The sequence below is a fragment of the Culex pipiens genome, chromosome 2 (assembly GCF_016801865.2).
Source record: "Culex pipiens pallens isolate TS chromosome 2, TS_CPP_V2, whole genome shotgun sequence".
NCBI classification, from domain to species: Eukaryota; Metazoa; Arthropoda; class Insecta; order Diptera; family Culicidae; genus Culex; species Culex pipiens.
In genome coordinates this window covers 127,955,926-127,977,610 of record NC_068938.1, presented here as the reverse complement: position 1 = coordinate 127,977,610, position 21,685 = coordinate 127,955,926, and the positions used below count along the sequence as shown (strand labels likewise).

General features: G+C 39.5%; 1 protein-coding gene across 2 annotated transcripts in view; it reads right to left on the bottom strand.

Annotated features, from left to right (window-relative positions):
- LOC120412525 (uncharacterized) overlaps positions 1 to 21,685 on the bottom strand; it is a 788,684-nt gene that overhangs the window by 136,487 nt on the left and 630,512 nt on the right. The window contains exon 3 of one of the 2 annotated variants that reach the window (XM_039573022.2): positions 15,439 to 15,484. The exons of the other annotated variant lie outside the window; for it this stretch is intronic. Coding sequence (XP_039428956.1) covers positions 15,439 to 15,484 — 46 coding nt within the window. The remainder of the gene's footprint in view (positions 1 to 15,438; positions 15,485 to 21,685) is intronic. 2 annotated transcript variants of the gene reach the window in all.

Sequence of the window (21,685 nt, the reverse complement as noted above, 5' to 3'; positions counted from 1 at the left end):
AATCCGAGGTCCGTTTTTTGATATCTCGTGATAGAGGGGCGGTACGACCCCATCCATTTTTGAACATGCAAAAAAAGAGGTGTTTTCAATAATTTGCAGCCTGAAACGGTGATGAGATAGAAATTTGGTGTCAAAGGGACTTTTATGTAAAATTAGACGCCCGATTTGATGGCGAACTCAAAACTCCGAAAAAAATGTATTTTTCATCAAAAAAACACTAAAAAAGTTTTAAAAATTCTCCCATTTTCCGTTACTCGATTGTAAAAAAATTTGGAGCATGTCATTTTATGGGAAATTTAATGTACTTTTCGAATCTACATTGACCCAGAAAGGTCATTTTTTCATTTAGAACAAAATTTTTTATTTGAAAATTTCGTGTTTTTTCTTACTTTGCAGGGTTAATTTTTGAGTGTAACAATGTTCTACAAAGTTGTAGAGTAGACAATTACACAAATTTTGGTATATAGACATAAGGGGTTTGCTTATAAACATCACGAGTTATCGCGATTTTACGAAGAAAAGTTTTGAAAAAGTTGGTCGTTATCGATCATGGCCGTTCATGGTCACCCGCGACAGACACGGACGACGAAACAAAGAGAAACGCAAAAAGTTACTTTTTCAAAACTTTTTTTTCGTAAAATCGCGATAACTCGTGATGTTTATAAGCAAACCCCTTATGTCTACATACCAAAATTTGTGTAATTGTCTGCTCTACAACTTTGTAGAACATTGTTACACTCAAAAAAATAACCCTGCAAAGTAAGAAAAAACACGAAATTTTAAAATAAAAAATTTTGTTCTAAATGAAAAAATGACCCTTCTGGGTCAATGTAGATTCGAAAAGTACATTAAATTTCCCATAAAATGACATGCTTCAAAATTTTTTACAGTCAAGTAACGGAAAATGGGAGAATTTTTAAAAAAATTTTAATGTTTTTTTGATGAAAAACACGTTTTTTTCGGAGTTTTGAGTACGCCATCAAATCGGGCGTCTAATTTTACATAAAAGTCCCTTTGACACCAAATTTCTATCTCATCACCGTTTCAGGCTGCAAATTATTGAAAAAACACCTCTTTTTTTGCATGTTCAAAAATGGAAAGGGGTCGTACCGCCCCTCCGTCACGAGATATCAAAAAACGGACCTCGGATTCGTGATCAGGGACAAAAGTTACCCCTAAGGACAAAGGTTCACGCAAATCGAAGAGGGGTCGGGGCAACTGCTGTGTGAGTTGGCAGAGAATTACCCATTTTCAAAACAAAATATTCTTAAAGAAAGCATTGCAAATTTAACAGGATAGGGTTAATCAATCTATTTTAGAAAGATTTTAAAATTGAGCTATTGTCCGCTAGCGGAGATATTTTGAAGATAATTTTATCTATTAACAACCTTGAGTTGTAGACTTTAAATTTAGATGTAGTAATGTAATACGAATTTTAACATTTATAAAACAATTCAAATAAATGCATAGTGAATTGGGGGCTTAACAAAACTTGAAGACTCTGCCTACTCCCCTGTCTCCAAAGTTTACCCTTCCTCCTCAACCCAACCAAGTCTCCTAGACAGACGTGGCGGGAAAGGTGAAAATGGTCGTCATCCGACCCCTTTTTTCGCCCGGCAAAACTTTTTCCCTTCGATCCCAATTGTTCACACCGCTGTCGTTGATAAATGAATCGAAACGATTGTTAATTAATTACGGCGTCGACGTTTTGGGGGCTCCAAAAAGTTTGACGTCCTCTTGTCCCCTCAGGTGAATCGTTTTGCCATCGCTTCCAGGAAGGTTGAAACGCTTTCCAACTTGCTCGCAAGCATTAAAGTGGAAGTAATTACCACAATATCTTCCGAGTTTTCCCCCCAAAAGCCCATTTCAATTCGCTAAATGCCTCTCCACGGTCGTCGTCGGTGGCGGTTCATTCAATAAAGCTAAAGCCTCCATTCAGCGGGAGATGTTCTTCTTTATCTGGTCTCTCTTATAGTCTGTTGTGATGTTGTGAAAGAAGAAGCAGAAAGAAAAAAGATTCCCAGGAGTACCATCCAGGTGTTCCCTTTTACCTGGCCATAGACCACAAACGACGGTAACAATTTCAAGATTCCGACCCATTTGGTGTCCCTATTCATCACTTAAAGAGACGGAACTCCCCGCTGCCATCATTAGGAGGGATTGCCACGTGGCACGGTGAAGCAGGTGTGGTGGAGGAAGTCTCGCAAAGAAACGCTCAGAAATGTTTATCATTTCGGCTTCTTTTGGGCAAATATTTTTTCGAATGAAATTAACTGTAACGAAACTGGAGCAGCGAGAAGAAGCATATTTTTGGTACAGATCGTGAATGAACCATGGTAACGTGAGCTTTTATTTTCGTTTGGGGGATGGTGGGGGGAAAATGTCGATGTTTTTATGATGAGAACATTTTCACGTGGCGTTTGACTGTTTGCCACGTGAAAACGTAAAGGTGGTTGTTGGTTTTGGCTGTAAGCTTGATATAAATTTGGCTTTTGATAAGCGTTACACTTCAATATTGCACGACGAAGTATTGCCACATTTCATCGAGTGTTGCAAAAGACACCAAATTTGTTAATTTCATAAAAAGATGCTCAAATCAACAAGGGCTGCAAAAATCACCAAATGTTGCACAAGTTACGAAGTGTTGCACAAGTCACCAAGTGTTACACAAGTCACCAAGTGTTGTAAAAGTCACCAAAAGTTGCGCAAGTTACAAAGTGTTGAACAAGTCACCAAGTGTTGTAAAAGTCACCGAATCGATGCCGGTGTGCGCTCTTGTACTAAGCTTGCTGGGATTCCTATCTAGATAGTACAAGAGAGACCACGGTCATCGAAATGTTACACAAGTCACCAAGTGTTGCTCAAGTCACCAAATGTTACACAAGTCACCAAGTGTTGTGAAAACACCAAATGTTGCACACGTCACCAAGTGTTGTAAAAGTCACCAAATGTGTGCACGAAGTGTTGCACAAGTCACCAAGTGTTACACAAGTCACCAAGTGTTACCCAAGTCACCAAGTGTTGTAAAAGTCACCAAAATCGCACAAGTTACGAAGTGTTGCACAAGTCACCAATTGTTGCACAAGTCACCAAGTGTTGCACAAGTCACCAAGTGTTGCACAAGCCATCACGTGTTGCTCAAATCACCAAGTAATGTAAATGTCACCAAAAGTTGCACAAGTTACGAAGTGTTGCACAAGTCACCAAGTGTTGCACAAGTCACCAAGTGTTGCACAAGTCACCAAGTGTTGCACTCACCAAGTGTTGCACAAGCCATCAAGTGTTACTCAAATCACCAAGTAATGTAAATGTCACCAAAAGTTGCACAAGTTACGAAGTGTTGCACAAGTCACCAAGTGTTGCACAAGTCACCAAGTGTTGCACAAGCCATCAAGTGTTGCTCAAATCACCAAGTACACTCAAACCCCGATGGTTTGACACCAACTGTTGTCAAACGAACGGGTCACGTTTTAGTTTGACACCCCTTTTACACGGAGGTCACACACACTACTAAACGTTTGTTTTGAAAGTGTGCGTGAGCGCCGTGTAAAAAGTGACAGTTCGTCACTTTTTAGTTTGACTTTGACCAACCAACGGGGTACAAACTAAAAAAGTGTCAAACGAAAAAGTGACCAACCACCGGGGGTTGAGTGTAATGTAAATGTCACCAAAAGTTGCACAAGTTACGAAGTGTTGCACAAGTCACCAAGTGTTGCACAAGTCACCAAGTGTTGCTCAAGTCACTAAGAATGTACAAGTCACGAAGTGTTGCTCAAGTCACCAAATTTTGCACAAATCATGAAGTGTTGCACAAGTCAACAAGTGTTGCTTAGGTCACCAAGAATTGCACAATTTATCAAGTGCTACTGTTGTTTGTTAAAATGCTTTGTAACAGCTTCTTCTACTCTCGACTGATTTTTCTTTTTTTTTCATAACGGCCTTCACACAATTCCATCAATCATTTGCGATTACTTTTCATCGATTGGCCTTCATCGCGCCATGATCAACTCGCTCGATTTTCACTCCCCAGCAATCATCTCAATTATTCCCAAATTGCATTTTGGCACCATTTGCTCAAATTACCGAACGGCGCTAGTTATTTGCCAAACTACATACATCACGTGGTCAAATTTCAACCATCTGGAAAACTTTCCTCTCGTCGCTTTCCGGGGCCCCCAAAATCATAAACATGCAGCCAGCATGCTCCGGCAATGTTGCAACACATTGTTACATTTGCGGGGTTGGACGTCGTCGCCCGGGGGAAATTTTCCCACTTTTGTAAACAAAGAAAGAATTCCATTTGCCAGTGTTGCCAGCTTCAGCCGGCCAAGGTGCTCGCCAAAAAAGCAGCATTAGTCTCGTCGACGTTTGTTTTTCGTTTTTTTTTTGTTCGCTTTCCGAGCTGGACTTGAACCTGGGACCGGTGCGGTGTCGAGAAAAACCGTCGCAGCTGAAGCTGAAATACGACGCAAGTTCCTGATCAAATATTTTGCTTCAGTTTCTTGCTCGTGCCTGCGGGGCACACAATTGGCCCTGCTACTTGATGCTGGTTTTGCTGTTTTTGGGTTTCGTGTTCCACCCCAGGAAAAGTGCGCCATTACTTCAATTAAGGTAAATAAATTACAAAAGCATACGAGAGAAGTTGCACACACTTCTTTCCGATTTTTGGTCTTTTGCGCTGTTCCAGCTGCCGGGGCTCGTGCCTCGGAGGTACCTGAAACTTGGCTGCTGCTACTGCTGCAGGGGTACAGTTGCTGTAGCGTTTGGAACAATCAGGATGTTTGACGTCTTAAAGGATCTTGCAACAGCGTGAAATGAGATGTTTACTGTGGAAATAGGAGGGTTGTTGAAACTTTTTACTAGGATTTTTGTACGGCCAAATGCGCGATACGTTTGGTTGGTTGAAACTAGCATTGAGTTATTTGAGAAAATGACTCCAAAATGGATTTTGAAGGTCACGAATTTCAAGTTGAACAGAATTTAATAAAGTTTTGTGCACTTACTTCGGGATATCATGGAGATTTTCCCTTATCCCCTAAAAAAAGTGAAACATCAACACTTTCCGTCTTCCAAATCCCTTTCTTTGACCCTGGTGCGCCGTGGATATGGGTGTGGCCGGCAATATACAGCTATCAAGGTGGTGAGAATCTGTTTCAGGTGGACTTGGGCTTAGACAGTCATCAACATGGTGAAATCCAGACTGCAATCCGCAATCACCGACTTCAAGCGAAGCGATACCAGGACAAAAAAAAAGTTTTGTTGGCTTTAAATCATGAAGATTTGAAGTCACACAGAAGCTCATCTGGATTAGCTAAAATAATCATCCATGCAGATTTGCCAACGACACATTACTTATCTCATTAAGAACGCTCGCTAATCTCCCTTCCATACAACATTTCGCGCTGCACTTCTCACTGCAGAAAGAACAACACTTCAAGCAAAATCCACCTCAAAGACCCGGCAAATCCCGCCGAGAACATGAACGACATTCCCGCTGCCATCACGGACTTAATCCCCGGGACTGGTGCAACTCGCGCGAGATTCAACTCCCGCAGACGGATTTAATCCAATGTTATTTTTGCTCCCGTGGTCCTCGTTTCGTACTAGTTTCTCTCTTTTTTGCTGTTTTAACTCAAGAAATTTTAACGAAAAAAAAAACGATACATCCCACCCGATTGCGACACACAAACCGTCTAATTTAACTGTCCAGACTCTTGCATCGGTGCAGATTTGGAAATTGAAGCTCCCAAAGTAAACTTTGCGTTTGTTTTCACTCAGCGTGATTTCCTTTCGGCGTGAGTCGGGGTCGCGCGATAACCACGGTCTGACTACGGGTTAGTGCGGTGTTTTTTTTAGAAGAAGATCCCGCAGACACAGATCCCAGACGACGACGGTGACTGACGTGGCTCACAATTCTGGGACGCACCTTTTCCGATCCAACCTTCTGTCAGATGGGTTTAGTTTTGCTTTTTTTGAATTTTGAGCAGAGTTGAAACTTTAAGCTGAGTTAAGTCTTGACGATTCAAATCAGCGAAACTGAAAAAAATCTCGTCTCGAAAAATGCCACCGGGACCTTCTGGGATCGACCACAGTGAGAGCCACCAAGTGTTGTTCAAGTTACCAAGTGTTGTCTAGTAGTGTGACTACTTATATGTATTGTATAAGTCACTAAAACTTGTTGAATAACCCAAGTAACATTTCAGGCAAAAAAACATTTTAGGCTTCATCATAGCTGTTACAACCGCTTTAAAACCTATCAGCCAAAGCCAACATTAAAACCACTTAGTCGTAACAAGATCCCGTTAAACCCCTTTTAAAACCCACAAAGACCTCCGCAAAAGGTTGTTACGGCCTATTTACAAAACCAACAACCTCCTCAAAGCCTTAATAAAACCTTTGTTAAACCCTAGCCTGAAGTTATAAAAAAAATGACATTCCATACGTCTTCAAACGCCTAATGTCAAACAGGTTTTATTCGCAAAAAAAAATCTTCGTCCAGCCAATGATGTAATGGAGATGTGTGAGTTTGATCGGCTACTCAGTCTGGGCAAAGTGAATTATAATGGAGATGGTTGTCAAAAATGGCGGTGCTTAAATGATAAACATTGCCCAGTGGTCCAGATCGTAAAATTAAGTGGAAAATGGATTAACCGAAAAATTGTGCAGTTTTGGAGCTTTGGTGTGTTCAGAAGAGTTATTGCAAATAGAAAGGGGCAACTTTTGGTTTGGTTGAAAATAACGGTGGTTCACGATTAGGGTGATTTTGAAAACCTAACTTTTCAGGAATATTTTCGGAATTTTTTTCGCGTTCTAAAAAAACGTGGGGCTTGTCAATCCAAGCAACTTTGTCCTAGACACCAAAATTTTATCTCTTAATCTACGTCTTCTACGACCATATTTATAAAAGCATCTGAGCAAACCTTCAAAAATCAGGTTTTTGAACGTGCAATCCAGGGTTATGCTATAGAGAAAAGTGAAGTTCGGAGCCCTTTTAGAGCTTTGAGAAACAAATATTTTTATTATTTGACAAGTCAATTTGGACTTAAGAATCAAAAGTTATAGCCATTTTAAGGTAAAAAAGATGTTTTTATAACATAGGGCACGTTATCCATTAGTGGACCCCTTTCCTATAGTGGACCCTCTGAAGGGTTTTTGATGAAAAAATCAATAAAATCCCAATTTCAAGCGTGTTTTTGTCTGCAAATCTTTTATTTGGCATGTCCAGCATCATTTAAAACAATGTTGATTGACATTGAATTGTCCTTTTTGCCAAAATAAGTGTTTTGAGTTCGACTTCTGAAATCAGCCATGGCCACTAGCATTTTCACAACAAAACAGCATTTCTATTTTATGATTGAATTAACTATCCAATCATTTTTTGACTGGTTATTTAACTTCAGTAAGTCGAAATAATGTAAGTTTAAGGAACTTTACTTAAATAAAGCGAAGAACTGCTCATTTTCGAGCAAAAATTAGAGGGGTCCAATATAGGACAACGAAAATCCAAACTTTTCCAAAAGTGGACCCCTGTTAATTTAACCTTCAAAAATGAAGAAAACTGTGTATTTAAGCAAAAGTTTCTCTTAAACATACAATAAATGCTTGTTGTAATCAACCTAATTGCATATTTTTCAATTATGAGTATAAATATAGCTGTTTTCATGTTAAAAGTATCAAAAATGCTTTATAATCAATAAAAAAAACTATAGTTAATTGTATTTAACTGAAGCATCATAATTAAAGTTTGAAATGATATTTTATAATAATAAATCAATAACAAAACATTTTTTGAAAATAAACATGCGTAGTTTTATCAGCAGCTGTAAACAAATCTATTGTTTTGTTTCGGTCAACTATTTATGTAATTTATATGGAAAAATATAAATCTTAATTATTATTTTTTATCATTTTAATGTTTTTATTGTTTTTTAAACGTTTTCTTTGATCTTTTTCGGAAATAAATTTGTTTAAATATATGTTAGGTTTTTTGTTGTTTTAAGCCAAATTTGTTAACAAAACATATTTGTTTATGATGGAAAATCCATCTTTTATTCATTATATCTATCATAAGACCTCCACCATGCATCAAAACACCAAATATCGGTTAAATTTGGTATAACAATAATAATTTTCCTATAGTGGACCCGGGTCCACAATCGGATTATGGACCCGGGTCCACTATAGGAAAAGGGGGTCCATTACAGGCAAAAAACTTTTATTTTTCAAATGGCTATTTTTCTGCTCAAAACAAAATTCTGATGAAACAAATAGTCAAAATTGTTCAAAAGACTTCAGATTTCATAGTTTTGTAGAAAAGGTTATGAAAAAGTGCTTAAAATAATGAAAAATTGTGAAAAATGCGCATCGGCTCTACTAGGGGGTCCACTAATGGTTAAAATACCCTAAATATCTCGAAAAGGCGCAGAGATCCAGCACTCAAACCGTTTTTAAAATCTCAGAGGTGTTTTTCTTTAAACTCGAGACATTTTCATTTGAAAAAGTCTAATTTTCAAGGGAAACCCATATGGAACACCCCTAACGAAATTAGAAAATTGTCTAAATTTTTAAAAAGGTCCAATAAACCAAATAATCATTTTTTTTATTTTTGAGTGTTGTTTAATGCCCCTGAATCAAGGTGGTTTCAAAATCAACCAAGAAGCAAAAGTGGAAATTTGGTTTATTGGACCTTTTTAAAAAAAACTCCAGAAATACATATTTTCCATGCAATTTTGCCCGCTGAACATAAATTTGCTCTCAAGTGAAAACCATATGGGTCCACCCAAACGAAATTCAAAAATTGTCCAAATACATGTTTTCCATGTAATTTTGCCCGCTGAATCTGAATCTGTCCTTAGAATTGAGCCAAAGTGTCAAAAAATCGAGTTTTGGTCATTATTTGGGTTTCCATGTTAAAGTATCATATCGTCGCCATCGTGCTAACTTATCGTACGTGCATTTTGGGCCAAATTGAGTTAAGAACGCTATTTTGTGCAGCTTACAATGCCTCATCTTTTGACCTTCACAGATCCCCAAAATTCGATTACAATCCTGAGATATTCAATGAAAACCAAAAAAGCTCCGAAAATTTTTGTCACTCTACATATAAAAGAAGTTTCAATCCTGTCGTGCTATCTTGTCACTCTCTGAAAATTGATGTAAGTGCGACAAAGGGCAAAAGGATTTCAGGACAGGATGCGTTTGGCGCACGTACAAGTTAGACTACCGTAAACATTTTAAATTATAACTCGGGACTCCAGCAACCAACTTGAACCAAACTTCAAGACAATGCACAGAATGGTCAGCCAAACAAAACGTGTTTGTTATTGTTTACATTGCGTGCTTTCGTTTTTGTTTATTCAAGGTCAAACATTAAAACGCGTTTTTTCTCGGAACGCCGAAATGGCGGGTGCGACAAGATAGCACGACGACGTCGATATGTACCTAAAATATGACCAAAAATCGTTTTTTTGACACTGTGAATCATTTCTGAGGACAGATTCAGATTCAGCGGGCAAAATTTCATGGAAAAATATGTACTTTAACAATTTTCGAATTTCTTTAGGGTGGTCCCGTACGGTTTTCCTTAAAAATTCGACATTTAGTATTCATCAAGTTTCAATCAAATTTATGCTTTTCCTATTTTTCTACCAAGATTACTTAGCCTGATGGTTAACCGATCTGCCTTCCAAGCAGATTATCAGGAATCGAATCCTGCCCAGTCACCTCGCCACTGATTTTTCGGTTTAAAATAGACCCCCATGCTCCCTCTGGGAGCACCAGAACCTCGGTAATTAATTACCACACACTCACGCACACCGCTAGAAATAGATAGAAGTGGTTGAGTGGAGAATTGACCGGGAAGATGACCAACCAACCACACCACAACGAGTGAAGACTCTTTCAACAAGACCCCCAGGAGATCATCATCTACACCTAAAGTTAAAGAACGAGGGGATAGTCCTCACGAAAAGAAACGTGAGGAAAGTGCTATATTGCGAGAGTATAGTCCTCTCGCGTGTTCATTCGTTCATTGAAACAGTTCATCCTATGAGTGGCTTATATGGACAAACGACCGCCACTAAGTCACCGAATCATGGTGGCCTATACGGCAAAGGCACGGTTCAATATGCCGAAGGTCTTGGGTTCGAGTCTCGGTACCGGTACTTTTTTTTTTATAGATGAACTTTTTTGGAAAATGAACCATGAGTAAAGTACTCTCGGTAATTTCGGGATTTATCCTCTCAGTCCGCACACAGTACCATTTTACTACCGAATCGTGCTCTTTATCCTCTCGTATGCCGATGCCCAGTTCTGGGTATACCATCAAGACGAAGAACAATAGAACTCGGATCTATAAACAGACGGTTTGCCAGTGTTGCAAAACTAGCAAATTCATCTCGGTTACAAGAATCACTGCTAAAAGTAATTGATCAACTTTCAATCACGACTCAGATAACTTCATTTCAACTTTCGCACTTTTAAAAGTTTATCGTTTTACGATCGCACCGTAAACGCACCGCCTAATCAAGTGTGACGAGCGAAAATAAAGCCTTCTAAAGCCTCATCAGAAAAATGATCCTTGACTTCTCTCCACCGCCTGCCACCATCTTCATGTACGGTCTACCGCCACGAGGTACGTGTTCCAATTAATTTCGTGTACCTCCGGAGAGCCAGAAACCAAACCATGCTAATGAACATCCTTTCGTATCAAGAAAAAGGTAAACACACATAAAAGTTACCGACGGCCACTCCCAGTGAGCAGCGCTGCTGTGACTGAGGCATCTTCATTCACCACCCCCCCAATATGAAGAGCAGGGAGTAATTTCATTAAATTTTCATCAAACGTAGAGTCTCTTGCTGGGAAAACTTGGCGCTCACGACGACGACGCCTGGGAGAGTGCTACTCCCGTTTCAAAGCAATGAAAAACTAATTAGTTACCTGCTCACAAGGAGCCACCCACCGTCTCCTTCCGAAACTGTTGTTTGAGAGTTTGAGGGAAAAAGTTTACACCTCTTCTCCAGGGTTTAATTAAATTGCTCTGAATGGGCTTTATCGAGGAGGGGTTGCTTAACCCCTCCCGAGCGATTAATCCGCACCTGATGAGCTGGTGTCAACTGGAATGACATCCCTAATCTGTAACGTATCTCGCACACCTTGTATCAGATAGACAAGAGACGATACAGTTTTGGGTGGAATCAGAGAAAAAGGTCGTAAAACCCGCTGTGAACTAAAAATAAACAGAGCTCAGACGCTGAAAAGGGCATTGTGTCGATTTGAAGAGGGCAAGATAGACACTTGAAGGAACCAAAATAAAACACACAAAACGAACCTTCGGGTGAGGAGGAGTCACCTGACAATTTATGACGACGCGCTGGCTGCTGGAAGTCGATTCCGAGAAGAAGTTCGGGAAGCTCGTAAAACACACCTGTCCGTGTGCCGAGAAGTCTAGCCCGCGAGTTTATAGGCAGCGCAGCGGTTCTGGTAACAGTTCACACTTCCGGTGGTGATTATGGGTTTTGGGGCGATACCAGCGCGGTTTGAAGTGGGTTTGGATGTCGCAACAGAGTTCACCTTTGTCATTTAGGTTAAATTTGTCTTATGGCAGATGAAACTTGGTAACTTTCCATACTTCCAATGGTCTTAGCCCAAGTTGCCTAAGAAATGATAAAATTTTGGGAATAGAACCAATTCCTCCTGAACCACTCCCATCCCAGGGAGATGGAAAGGTTTTGGAAGACAAGAAATGGTGATGCTCTACTTTTTTAACAGGATAAGGGAAAATCTCCATGATATCCCCAAATAAGTTTCGCTTGGAGTTGGACGGTTTTTTTTTATTGAAGGTATCAGCATAATGTAATCTCCATTCAATAATCAATATCTATGTAACCGCTTGTAATGATCCATTTTCGAATATTTCAGATCAATCTGATTGATTACAACCACACTTTACTTTATCGCCTCCTATCAAGCCTCTTTCCCTACCCCCCAACTCTTCGCCACCAATCTCCCGCAATTTGTTACCCATTTTCGCCATAAGTGCCCTCATTGGCCACATATTTATGCGCGCAAATTTATCAAAATTCCCTCGCAGCCTCCTCTCGCTCACACTCTGGTCCAGCATTCATCATCATCACATCTTTCGGTGGCGCCCCCGCTCGGGACAAACGCGCGCTCTCGCCCAAATTTATCACATTCCGTCACCGTAATGATCGCTGTCATGATTTTCTCCATCATTTGCGACACACCCCCTCCGAGAGAAGCGTTCAATCGCAACTCTGGTTCTGTGCTCGGGGAACCTTAAATGGATTATTTATGTTTTGTGCCGGCGGAGAAATCTAATCCGGCGCGACCTCCTTCACTTCCAAGGAAAAACGCGCGATTGAAGATCGTTGCCGGGCTATTTCTGGAACCTGGCGGAGAATCTGAGTCACAGAGTGACGTGACGGGGACGGATCTTTCCTGGTGGGTTTTTGTTGGTGGTTTGGTTTGGGAGAGGTATTGTGTTCTTGAGCCAAGTCCCGAGCGTCTCAAGATTTAGGCGTCTCATGTATAAAGCGTCTGAAGTCGTTTGAATCTTGTTTCAACTCTTGAGCGTCTCAAATATTTAGCAACTTATGTCTAAAACACTCATGTCTCTAGCATCTCATGTCAAAAGCGTCTCATGTATTTAACTTATCAAGTCTTTGGCGACTCAAATCCTTAGTGTCTCAAATCTTTGGCGTCATAAGTCGCAAGTATCCCAAGTCTTTGAAATCTTAAATCGTTGGCATTTAGATTCTTCAGTTCAGTCTTTAGGTCACATTTCTTTAACGTCTCGTTTCTTTAGCGTCTCAAGTCTTGGACATCTCCAATCCTTAATACCTCAAATCGTTTTCGTCATAAGCCTTTACTGCCTCAAGTCTATAGCGTCTCAAGTTTCTAGCGTTTGATGTCTGTAGCGTCTCAATTCTTCAGCGTTTCATTCCTTTCGCGTTTCAAGTCTTTAGCATATCATGTTTTTAGCGTCTCAAGAGTCTCAAATTTTGAAGTGATTAGCTTTTCATATCCTTAGCTTTTCATGTATTTAGCTTCTTATGTCTATAGCATTTAGCGTCTCATGTTATTAGCTTCTTATGCCTTAAGCGTCTCATGTATTTATCTTCTCATGTTTTTAGCGTCTCATGTTTAAAGCGTCTCATTTATTTAGCGTCTCATGTTTTTAGCGTCTTATTTATTTAGCGTCTTATTTATTTTGCTTCTCATGTCTTAACTTCTCATGCATTTAGCATCTCATGTCTTCAGCTTTTATTGTCTTCAGCGTCTCAATTCTTTAGTTTCTCATGTCTTTAGCTTCTCATGTTTTTAGCTTTTCATGTCTATAGCGTCTCATATCTTTAGCTTTTAATGTCTCTAGCATCTCATGTCTTAAGCATCTCATGTCTTTAGCGTCTCATGTCTTTAGCATCTCATGTCTTTAGCGTGGCATATCTTTAGCTTTTCATGTATTAAGCTTCTCATGTCTTTAGCATAAAAACATTAAAATATTTTGCAGCTTTGATCAGCTGCGCAAATAAACAGCTGTTTTGCATCGACTTGTTTTCTTTGGGCGTCTCGAACGTCATGTCTTTAGCATCTCATGTCTTTAGCGTCTCATGTCTTTAGCGTCTCATGTCTTTAGCATCTCATGTCTTAAGCGTGACATGTCTTGAGCGTCTCATGTTATTAGCGGGGCTTGTCTTAGCTTCTCAAGTCTTTAGCTTCTCATGTCTTTAGCGTCTCATGTCGTTATCGTGACATGTCTTTAGCGTCTCATGTTATTAGCGTGGCATGTCTTTAGCTTCTCATGTCTTAAGCGTTCTCATGGCTTTAGCTTCTCATGTCTTTAGCTTCTCATGTCTTTAGCGTCTCATGTCTTTAGCTTCTCATGTCCTTAACTTCTCATGTCTTTAGCTTCCCATATGCTTAACTTCTCATGTCTTTAGTTTCTAATTTATTTAGCGTCTCATAACTTTAGCGTCTCATGTCTTTAGCTTCTCATGTCTTTAGCTTCTCATGTCTTTAGCTTCTCTTTTCATGTCTTTAGCTTCTAATTTATTTAGCGTCTCATGTCTTTAGCGTCTCATGTCTTTAGCGTCTCATGTCTTAAGCGTGACATGTCTTTAGCGTCTCATGTTATTAGCGGGGCTTGTCTTTAGCTTCTCATGTCTTTAGCGTCTCATGTCGTTAGCGTGACATGTCTTTGGCGTCTCATGTTATTAGCGTGGCATGTCTTTAGCTTCTCATGTCTTTAGCGTTCTCATGGCTTTAGCTTCTCATGTCTTTAGCTTCTCATGCCTTTAGCGTCTCATGTCTTTAGCTTCCCATGGCTTTAGCTTCTAATGTTCTTAGCGTCTCATGTCTTCAGCGTCTCATGACTTTTGCAACTTATGTTTTTAGCTTTTCATGTCTTTGGCATCTCATGCCATGTCTCTTGTCTCATGAATATAGGGACTTCAGCTCCTCAAGTCTTTAGCGTCTCAAACTTTCGGTATCTTAAGGAGTTGGCGTCACAAGTCTGATTCGTCTCAAGTTTTTACCGTAGTTTTTGAGACGCTTCGTCCCAAACCCATGATTTTCTCATAAATATTCAACAAGAAAGCGCGTCAAACTCCACTAGGTGGATCCTGCGACCTCCCCTCCAGCTCAGCAGATGGGCAATGCATGCCCTCTTCAGGAAATCGCTCGCCGTCACCGTCTCCTCAGACGCAATGTCGCGCGCGTTTCTGCCTCCTTATCTCGCCGATGACAAATGGCTTCAAAGTTCAAGTGTTTTCCTCCCAGATTCGCCGTCGTCGCCGTCAGGAAGAAGGGGTTCGTTCTTGTCGCACTGGTAAGTACTAGCGAAGGGTTCTACAAATAATGGAATCTCGAGCGGTGCGACTCACAAGAGAGAGGTAATGCCGAACAAATAGAAATAAAAATACACCCTGGCAAAACCGAGATATCGATTTCATTCGGAGGAGAACCGGATTTGTGAAGCGCGTCAGGGGAGCGCGATCCCTTGACTAATGTGCAAAAGTGGAAGTCCTCTCGAGGGTAGATATACTGATGGTAAGGTCATAAATTTGGGTATGACTCCGAGTTCCGGCTATCCGATTTATGGAAAGCAGCTATCTCAGCTGCCGCTTTCCGGCAGGGCAGGTTTCGGGGAAATCAATGCAGCATAACGAATATACTTTTCTACACACGAGGGGATCAAAGGATTTTCCCTTTTCGAAGAACATTTGTCGAGGGGACCGACGCCGAGATTCTTCAGTTTTTTTTACTACTCTGTTACGGAAGATAAGAATTTAGGAAAATTTCGGCTAGACCCTCGAGTTGACTCGACTCAAGGGGATCGGGAAAATTAAATTTGTTTTCGGATTCGCTCGTGCTCTGTGATATTTGATAACACATTCGGGGTAGTGCTTTGAACTTACCTGCTACTGGAGATAGCTTTCGCATAACACACCACCGTGATTTCCACTAGAGAAGGGGGAAAGAAAAGAGTTTTTCGCCGGTTAGTGAATTGAAATGACCCTCTGGCTGTTTCGCCTCGTAAGTGGCTACGCTGGATGACCCAATCTGTGGCGATGTCCGGAGAGATGAAGTGATCCTTCATGTGCGATAAGTGGCTGGCTGGCGTGTTTGTCGAGGACCCTTTTTTTCTACGGGGTGAATATGAACTAGGGACTTGAAAGGTGCTTTGTTGGGTGAAAGGGATTATTTGACACCAAATCAATTGGATTGGAATGTCTCAATGGAATGTTGTGAACTTTGAGCTAGACATGATTTAATACAATTTTGCTTCTAATCTTTGAAACATAAAGTTTCGAGGAGGCTCAGATTTTCAATTGTATTAAGTATTTAGAGAGCTCAAGTCTGACAAGGGCTCAAGTCTTATAAGTGCCGAAATCTTCAAAGGGGCCATGTTTTTAGAGGATTCAAGTCTAACATGAGCTCACTTCTTTAGAGGGTCTAATTTTTCGAGGCCTGAAGAATTCAGATGAACTTCCTTTGTATACAACACTAAATTGTTAAAGATTTTATCAAAAACAAAAATTCAGCCTCAAGCAAAATGTTTAATAGTTTAAAAATTATGGCAAAATAATCGTAAAAATCGTAAAATATAGCCCCAATCAACGAGATTCAACCTGCCGATTTGCCCTCTTTAACATCGGAACAACTCTCAAGCTATTTACCTACAGCTTCCGTCTGAGTCCCCTCTTTTCCTCTCAGAAGTTTCAAATTAATCCGTGCCATCGAGACAACTTTTGAAACTTAATATTACCGTTCTCAATAACCCCCTTCTCAAGCTTCCTCAACCTTTAAATTTTAAGCTAAGCAGGGGGGAAGTTATGACTGGGCAAAAGAGTTTGGGGCCCATTCACCAATGTGGTCGAACCCCTTTTTTCCTGTATCGATCGCGTTTCATTATTCACTCCAAAAAGGGCCTTGAGTCCTTAAACTTGAGGTTCTTGGATGTCTTCTTTGACGGTGTTATTATTTTGCCGGAGCAAACCACCCTAAATAGTGTTGTGGCTACACAACACTTTTGGGGAAGTTTGATTTCATTTTGCGTTTTTTTTTTTGTGGAAAGGACTTTCAAATTGATAGGCACACGGAGGGAAAAACGGCTTAGCCAGATTATTGCTTTTCGTGCGATTCATTGAGCGATTGCCGCGAGGAAGTGATTTCGGTAGGGTGGTTCACTTGCTCTAAATGCTCTTGATTTGAGAGTGACCATTTTCTTAATAGTTTAGAGGAAAAATATTTGACAAAAAACAAGTTTAAATGTTTTGGTTTGAATAAAATCTTAATTTTTTAGAGAAAAGAACACAAAAAGACCATTGATCTCAAATTGAGAAGAAAAAGATACAATGATTGAAAAGAGTGAACTTTCCTCCCTCAAAAATGAGTGGAGGCTGAAAGAGAGGGTAAAAGGCGAAGCCGTTAAAACTTTTTCGAAGAATATTGAACAGCTTCGTAATTTGCATAATTTGATCATCTCGTTTTTCCCCGAAACTTTTTTTTTCTCTGCTGTGGCCAAGTTCACCCCGAAATAGGAGACGATAGGGGACAGAGGGGGAGTCCCCGTCAGTTGGGAGCAAAATTGAGACAAGCCAAAATCCTTTCTTCCTGGACTCTCCCCCGTACCTCAAACCTCCAAATTTCCAGCATCCTTACGCAAGCAAGATGAGCTGCCAAAAAATCGCTTCCGGTGAGGTTAAGCGATGAGGCTCAGATTGATGAAGAAAAAGGACCGTCCCCCAACCCTCCTGCCCCCACCCGCTCTTTCATTGTTACCTTCCCCAAATCGATGGACATTAAGTGGGTGGCAGGGTAGGGTGGATCAATATTGTTATAACCAACGGGCACTGATCCAATAGCCGCGCGGATTCCGAAGTTTCGAGCTGAAATTGATTTTCATAACACATTTTTATGCAAATCACGTTCGCCTTATAAACATGTGCCCGGCGCTGGGATTTCCATTTTTCAGGCCGCTCGGTTTTTCGCTGATTTTCCACTTTCCACACCGGCCACCAGATGGGGCGGGAGAGAATCAAATGTTGGGATTTTTTTTGTGGGTGCTACTTTGAGCGAATAGGCGAAAAATTGGTTTACGGTCGGATCGTGGGATAGATTTATTTAATTTGGCGGAATTTCCCATGATTTGAATAAATTTGACCGTTGACAAAGCATATTCCGTGATTTATAGGTACGTGGTAAAACAGCTTTGTTTGGAGAAAAGTTTATTAAAGTGATTTCTATTTTGGAAAACAACATATGAAATGATTGAAAGCATATTTTATTTACATTTTACGAAATTATGGAAGCAAAGGTGTTCTGGCCAAAGTGTTAGAAGTATTTCGCTAAAATTAATAAAACTTCTTAGACTGTATATTAGTTTGGTCCGTATCCGAGTACCCCTCAAATAAAGATTGATCCATCACTAGACAAATATCAAAATTCGTATTAAAACCTTCAAAAGGAAATGGAAGAAGAACTCTTAAAATTTAGAAAAATTTGGGAATTGGTGTTTTAAACTGTTTAAGCCAATGCAAATTTCATTTTTTTGTTCCTCTTACCAATCGAAATTTCCTTGAAGAATCAGGAAGCAAAAAAAATTGCTTAAATTGACATTTTCATTGAAAAATCTCCTCAAAAAAAATCATTAATTCATTGATATTTTGCAATTTCAAATTTAGATTTTTTGCCTTCAACCTTGACTGGTGTGGGTGTACCAGCCTTAATGTAATTTAGCCAAAGGTGTGGGTGTACCAGCCTTAATGTAATTTAGTCAACCTGAAGAATTTTTGTTTTTGAGGAAATTTAAGTCGTATTTTTAGTATTTCCAAATTTGTTTATGATTTCAAATTAAAATTCATAAACAAAAACAATTGGAAATTGTATTCCAACTTGTTTAATGCTACTTAGGCCATTGCAAATTTTATTTGAAGTATCCCCCCCCCCTCTCCTCCTTTAAAAAAATCCTCACAATATCAGAGAACAATATGCTGGCTAAAAATTCAAATTGTTACTGAAAAACTAACTAAATCCACCTAAGTGGTTGGTGCCTTCCTCACTCTTTACCAAATATTGATGATTCGATGGGTTTGGACACAAATTTCATCTAGTTTCCGCAAAAAAAGCACACAAATATCACTTAAGTAGTCACAGGGTTGCCAGATCTTCAATGTTTTCGACTCGTTGGAAAGGTTTAATAATCATCTAACCAACGGTGGTTTGGATTATGGATCTGGTCATAGTTTTAAAACATTTAAGTGAGATCCGGACTCAAAAAAGCACAAAAATTTCAGTTCAGTGTTGATAACTTGAGGCAGGGTTGCCAGATCTGCAATGTTTTGGACTCGTTGGAAATGTTTTGAGTCTAGCTAACCAACGGTGGGTCAGATGATGGATTCGGATATAGTTTTAATACATTAAAATAAGATCCGGACTCAAAAAAATACATAAATATCACTTAAGTGATCATAACTCGAGACAGGGTTGCCAGATCTTTGATGTTTTAGACTCGTTGAAAAAGTTTTAGGATCATCTAACCAACGGTGGGTTGGATTATGGATCCGGGCATAGTTTTAATGCACTTAAGTGAGATCCGGCTTCAAAAACGCACAAAAATATCACTTAAGTGTTCATAACTCGAGACAGGGTGATCCAGATCTGCAATTTTTGGACTCGTTGAAAAGGTCTTGCGATTACCTAACCAACGATGTATAACATGACGATATTTGAATCGATTTCCGGTCACTTATCCAACATCCGGATAAATACAAAAACACATTGTTATACATAACTTTTGAACCACATATCGAAACATTGTAAAAACCCAATAGGTACGTATGGGACCTTAAACCAAATTGAATGCAACTGGTTTGAGCAAAATCGGTTCAGCCAGTGCTGAGAAAACTCAGTGAGAATTTTGGTCACAAACACACACAGACATTTGTTCAGTTTTCGATTCTGAGTCGATAGGTATACATCTACGACGTTTTTATACAAAGTTCAATTTAAGAGCAGGATTTTAGCCCTACCTCAGTGAGGAAGGCAGAAACTTTAACAATTGATGACGGTATTTAAAATATATTGTATAAAGTTTATTTTAATAATTATAATTAAATTGAGCTTGTAGACTTTTTGCACATTTTGAATTCTGGGACCATAGATCGGGAAAGACATACCATTTTAAGAAATTTGTATTTATAAATTCATTGAAATTAGGCAAATTTTCGTTATTAGCATGAATATAATATTATATAATTGTGATACTTTTTGCTTCACAATTTTGAAACTATAAATACAAATTTCACAGCCTTTGCCATTCGTTGTAAAGCAATTTTTGGAAGTCAATTCAAGTCGTATTTTTGAGTATGATTTATTTTATGATTACTTTTCTTTTTTCTCTAGACTGTGTTTATGGTTTTTTTTTTTGCAATTTTAAATTGAAAAAGAGACTGGAAAAATATGATAATTATAAAATCTGTAAAAAAAAACAAGTTAATTAGTGAATAAGTAGTAACTAGTAGAATATGTCTGATACTTGCTTAAAAAATTTTATGAAATTTTTCTCGAAAAAATTATACATTAGATGTTTGAGAGGAATGCATTAATCTTGTCTAGGCTTGGTGGTAAATTTTGGCAATCCAAAAACGCGTGATAGTTCATCATTTGAGAAATATTTAAGAATAGTTTATTACATTAAGTTTGAAAATATCGAAATCTAAACATAAGTGATCACCACTTCAGTTGAAATGACATTCAAAAGTTACATATTTTATATGTTTATTTCACAGGTATTCCAGACAGCTTATATTTTAGGCCATTAAAAAATCTGTAGGTAGGAGTTTAAAATAAACAAAAATCAAACTTGGATCAATTTGAATTCAAAAATGTTACATTTTTAATAACATTTCACCTCAAACTACCACTTTTTCACCTTCCGGATCCCGGTGCGACACGCTTCCACGACAGCCCATTTCAAGGTCCATAGAACGTGGATAAAACTCCGTCGACCTAACAATCTAACAACTTCCACCCTGTGTCCGCTCACTCGTAGTTGGCAAAACTGAACGCGCCGTTGTTCCTAGCCAGCCAGCGCACAACTTTAATAACAAGGGTTATTGAGTTTTATTGCACTTATAATCGGTCGCAGTTTTTTATTTTATTTTATATTTTTTTCGCAACCTGAAAGGTACTCTCTTCGCTAGGTTAGCTTGTTCACCGCGTTGGGTTAGGTTAGACTGGTTCAAAATTAAATTTGTTTCTTTATTAATATTTTTTTACAATTTCGTGTTAATATTAGTTTAACAAAATTTTCAGTCAGGTTTAAAAAGGGTCGTACCAGTCTACCCTCCCACGTCAGGTAGCAAAACTGTCCAACTTTTGTGTGAGCTCACCGGTGTCTTCACCGACGATACTGAAAACCGCATCCAACCAGCTGACTAATTGCAAATGACGCGACGTGAAATGGCTTCCAATAACTTTTTTTTTCCTCCTCAAACCAACTGAAAGCCCGTATGAACACACACCCAAATCGGTTCCACCCGCAGAACATTCAATGGACATAAATTATGCGATTAATTTGAAAATATATTAAAACGTCAGTTTGTTGGTGCGGTGCAAAAGTTTGTCTTTTTTACGTGCCCGGAAAACTCAACCAACGTGGAAGTGGAAACTTTTGCCTGTTCGGGCCATCATCCATTGACAACAACGAAAAAAGTTGATTTTCCTCCCTTCGCAAAAGTTGTTCGTTCCCCGGGGGTCATCTGGTGTGCTTGCTGGTGATCTTCGAACCCCCCCGTCTGGGCCACGTGGACGAGAGGGAGAGGGAGGGAGGGGAAAATATGCAAATACATGTTTAAACCCATTGACCTCACGTCAGCTTTGTTTTCCGACCTGCTGTTAAAATGGATGTTATTACTGCTGAACGGTTCATCCCATTCCCATATGGTACGCCGACGCCGACGATGATGACGATCCGGGTGGACGGAGCAACGGGCTGAAACTTCTTGTGGGCTGGTCATTCAACAGTGAGTGACATACAGGTTCGAAAAAAGGGGTCGCTCAGTTTGCTTTTTTGAAGAGGCGATTCTCAGTGAAGTCGGAATACGGATCGTGAGTGAGGTTAACATTTGAATCGAGAGTGATTACAAAACAAATCAAGTG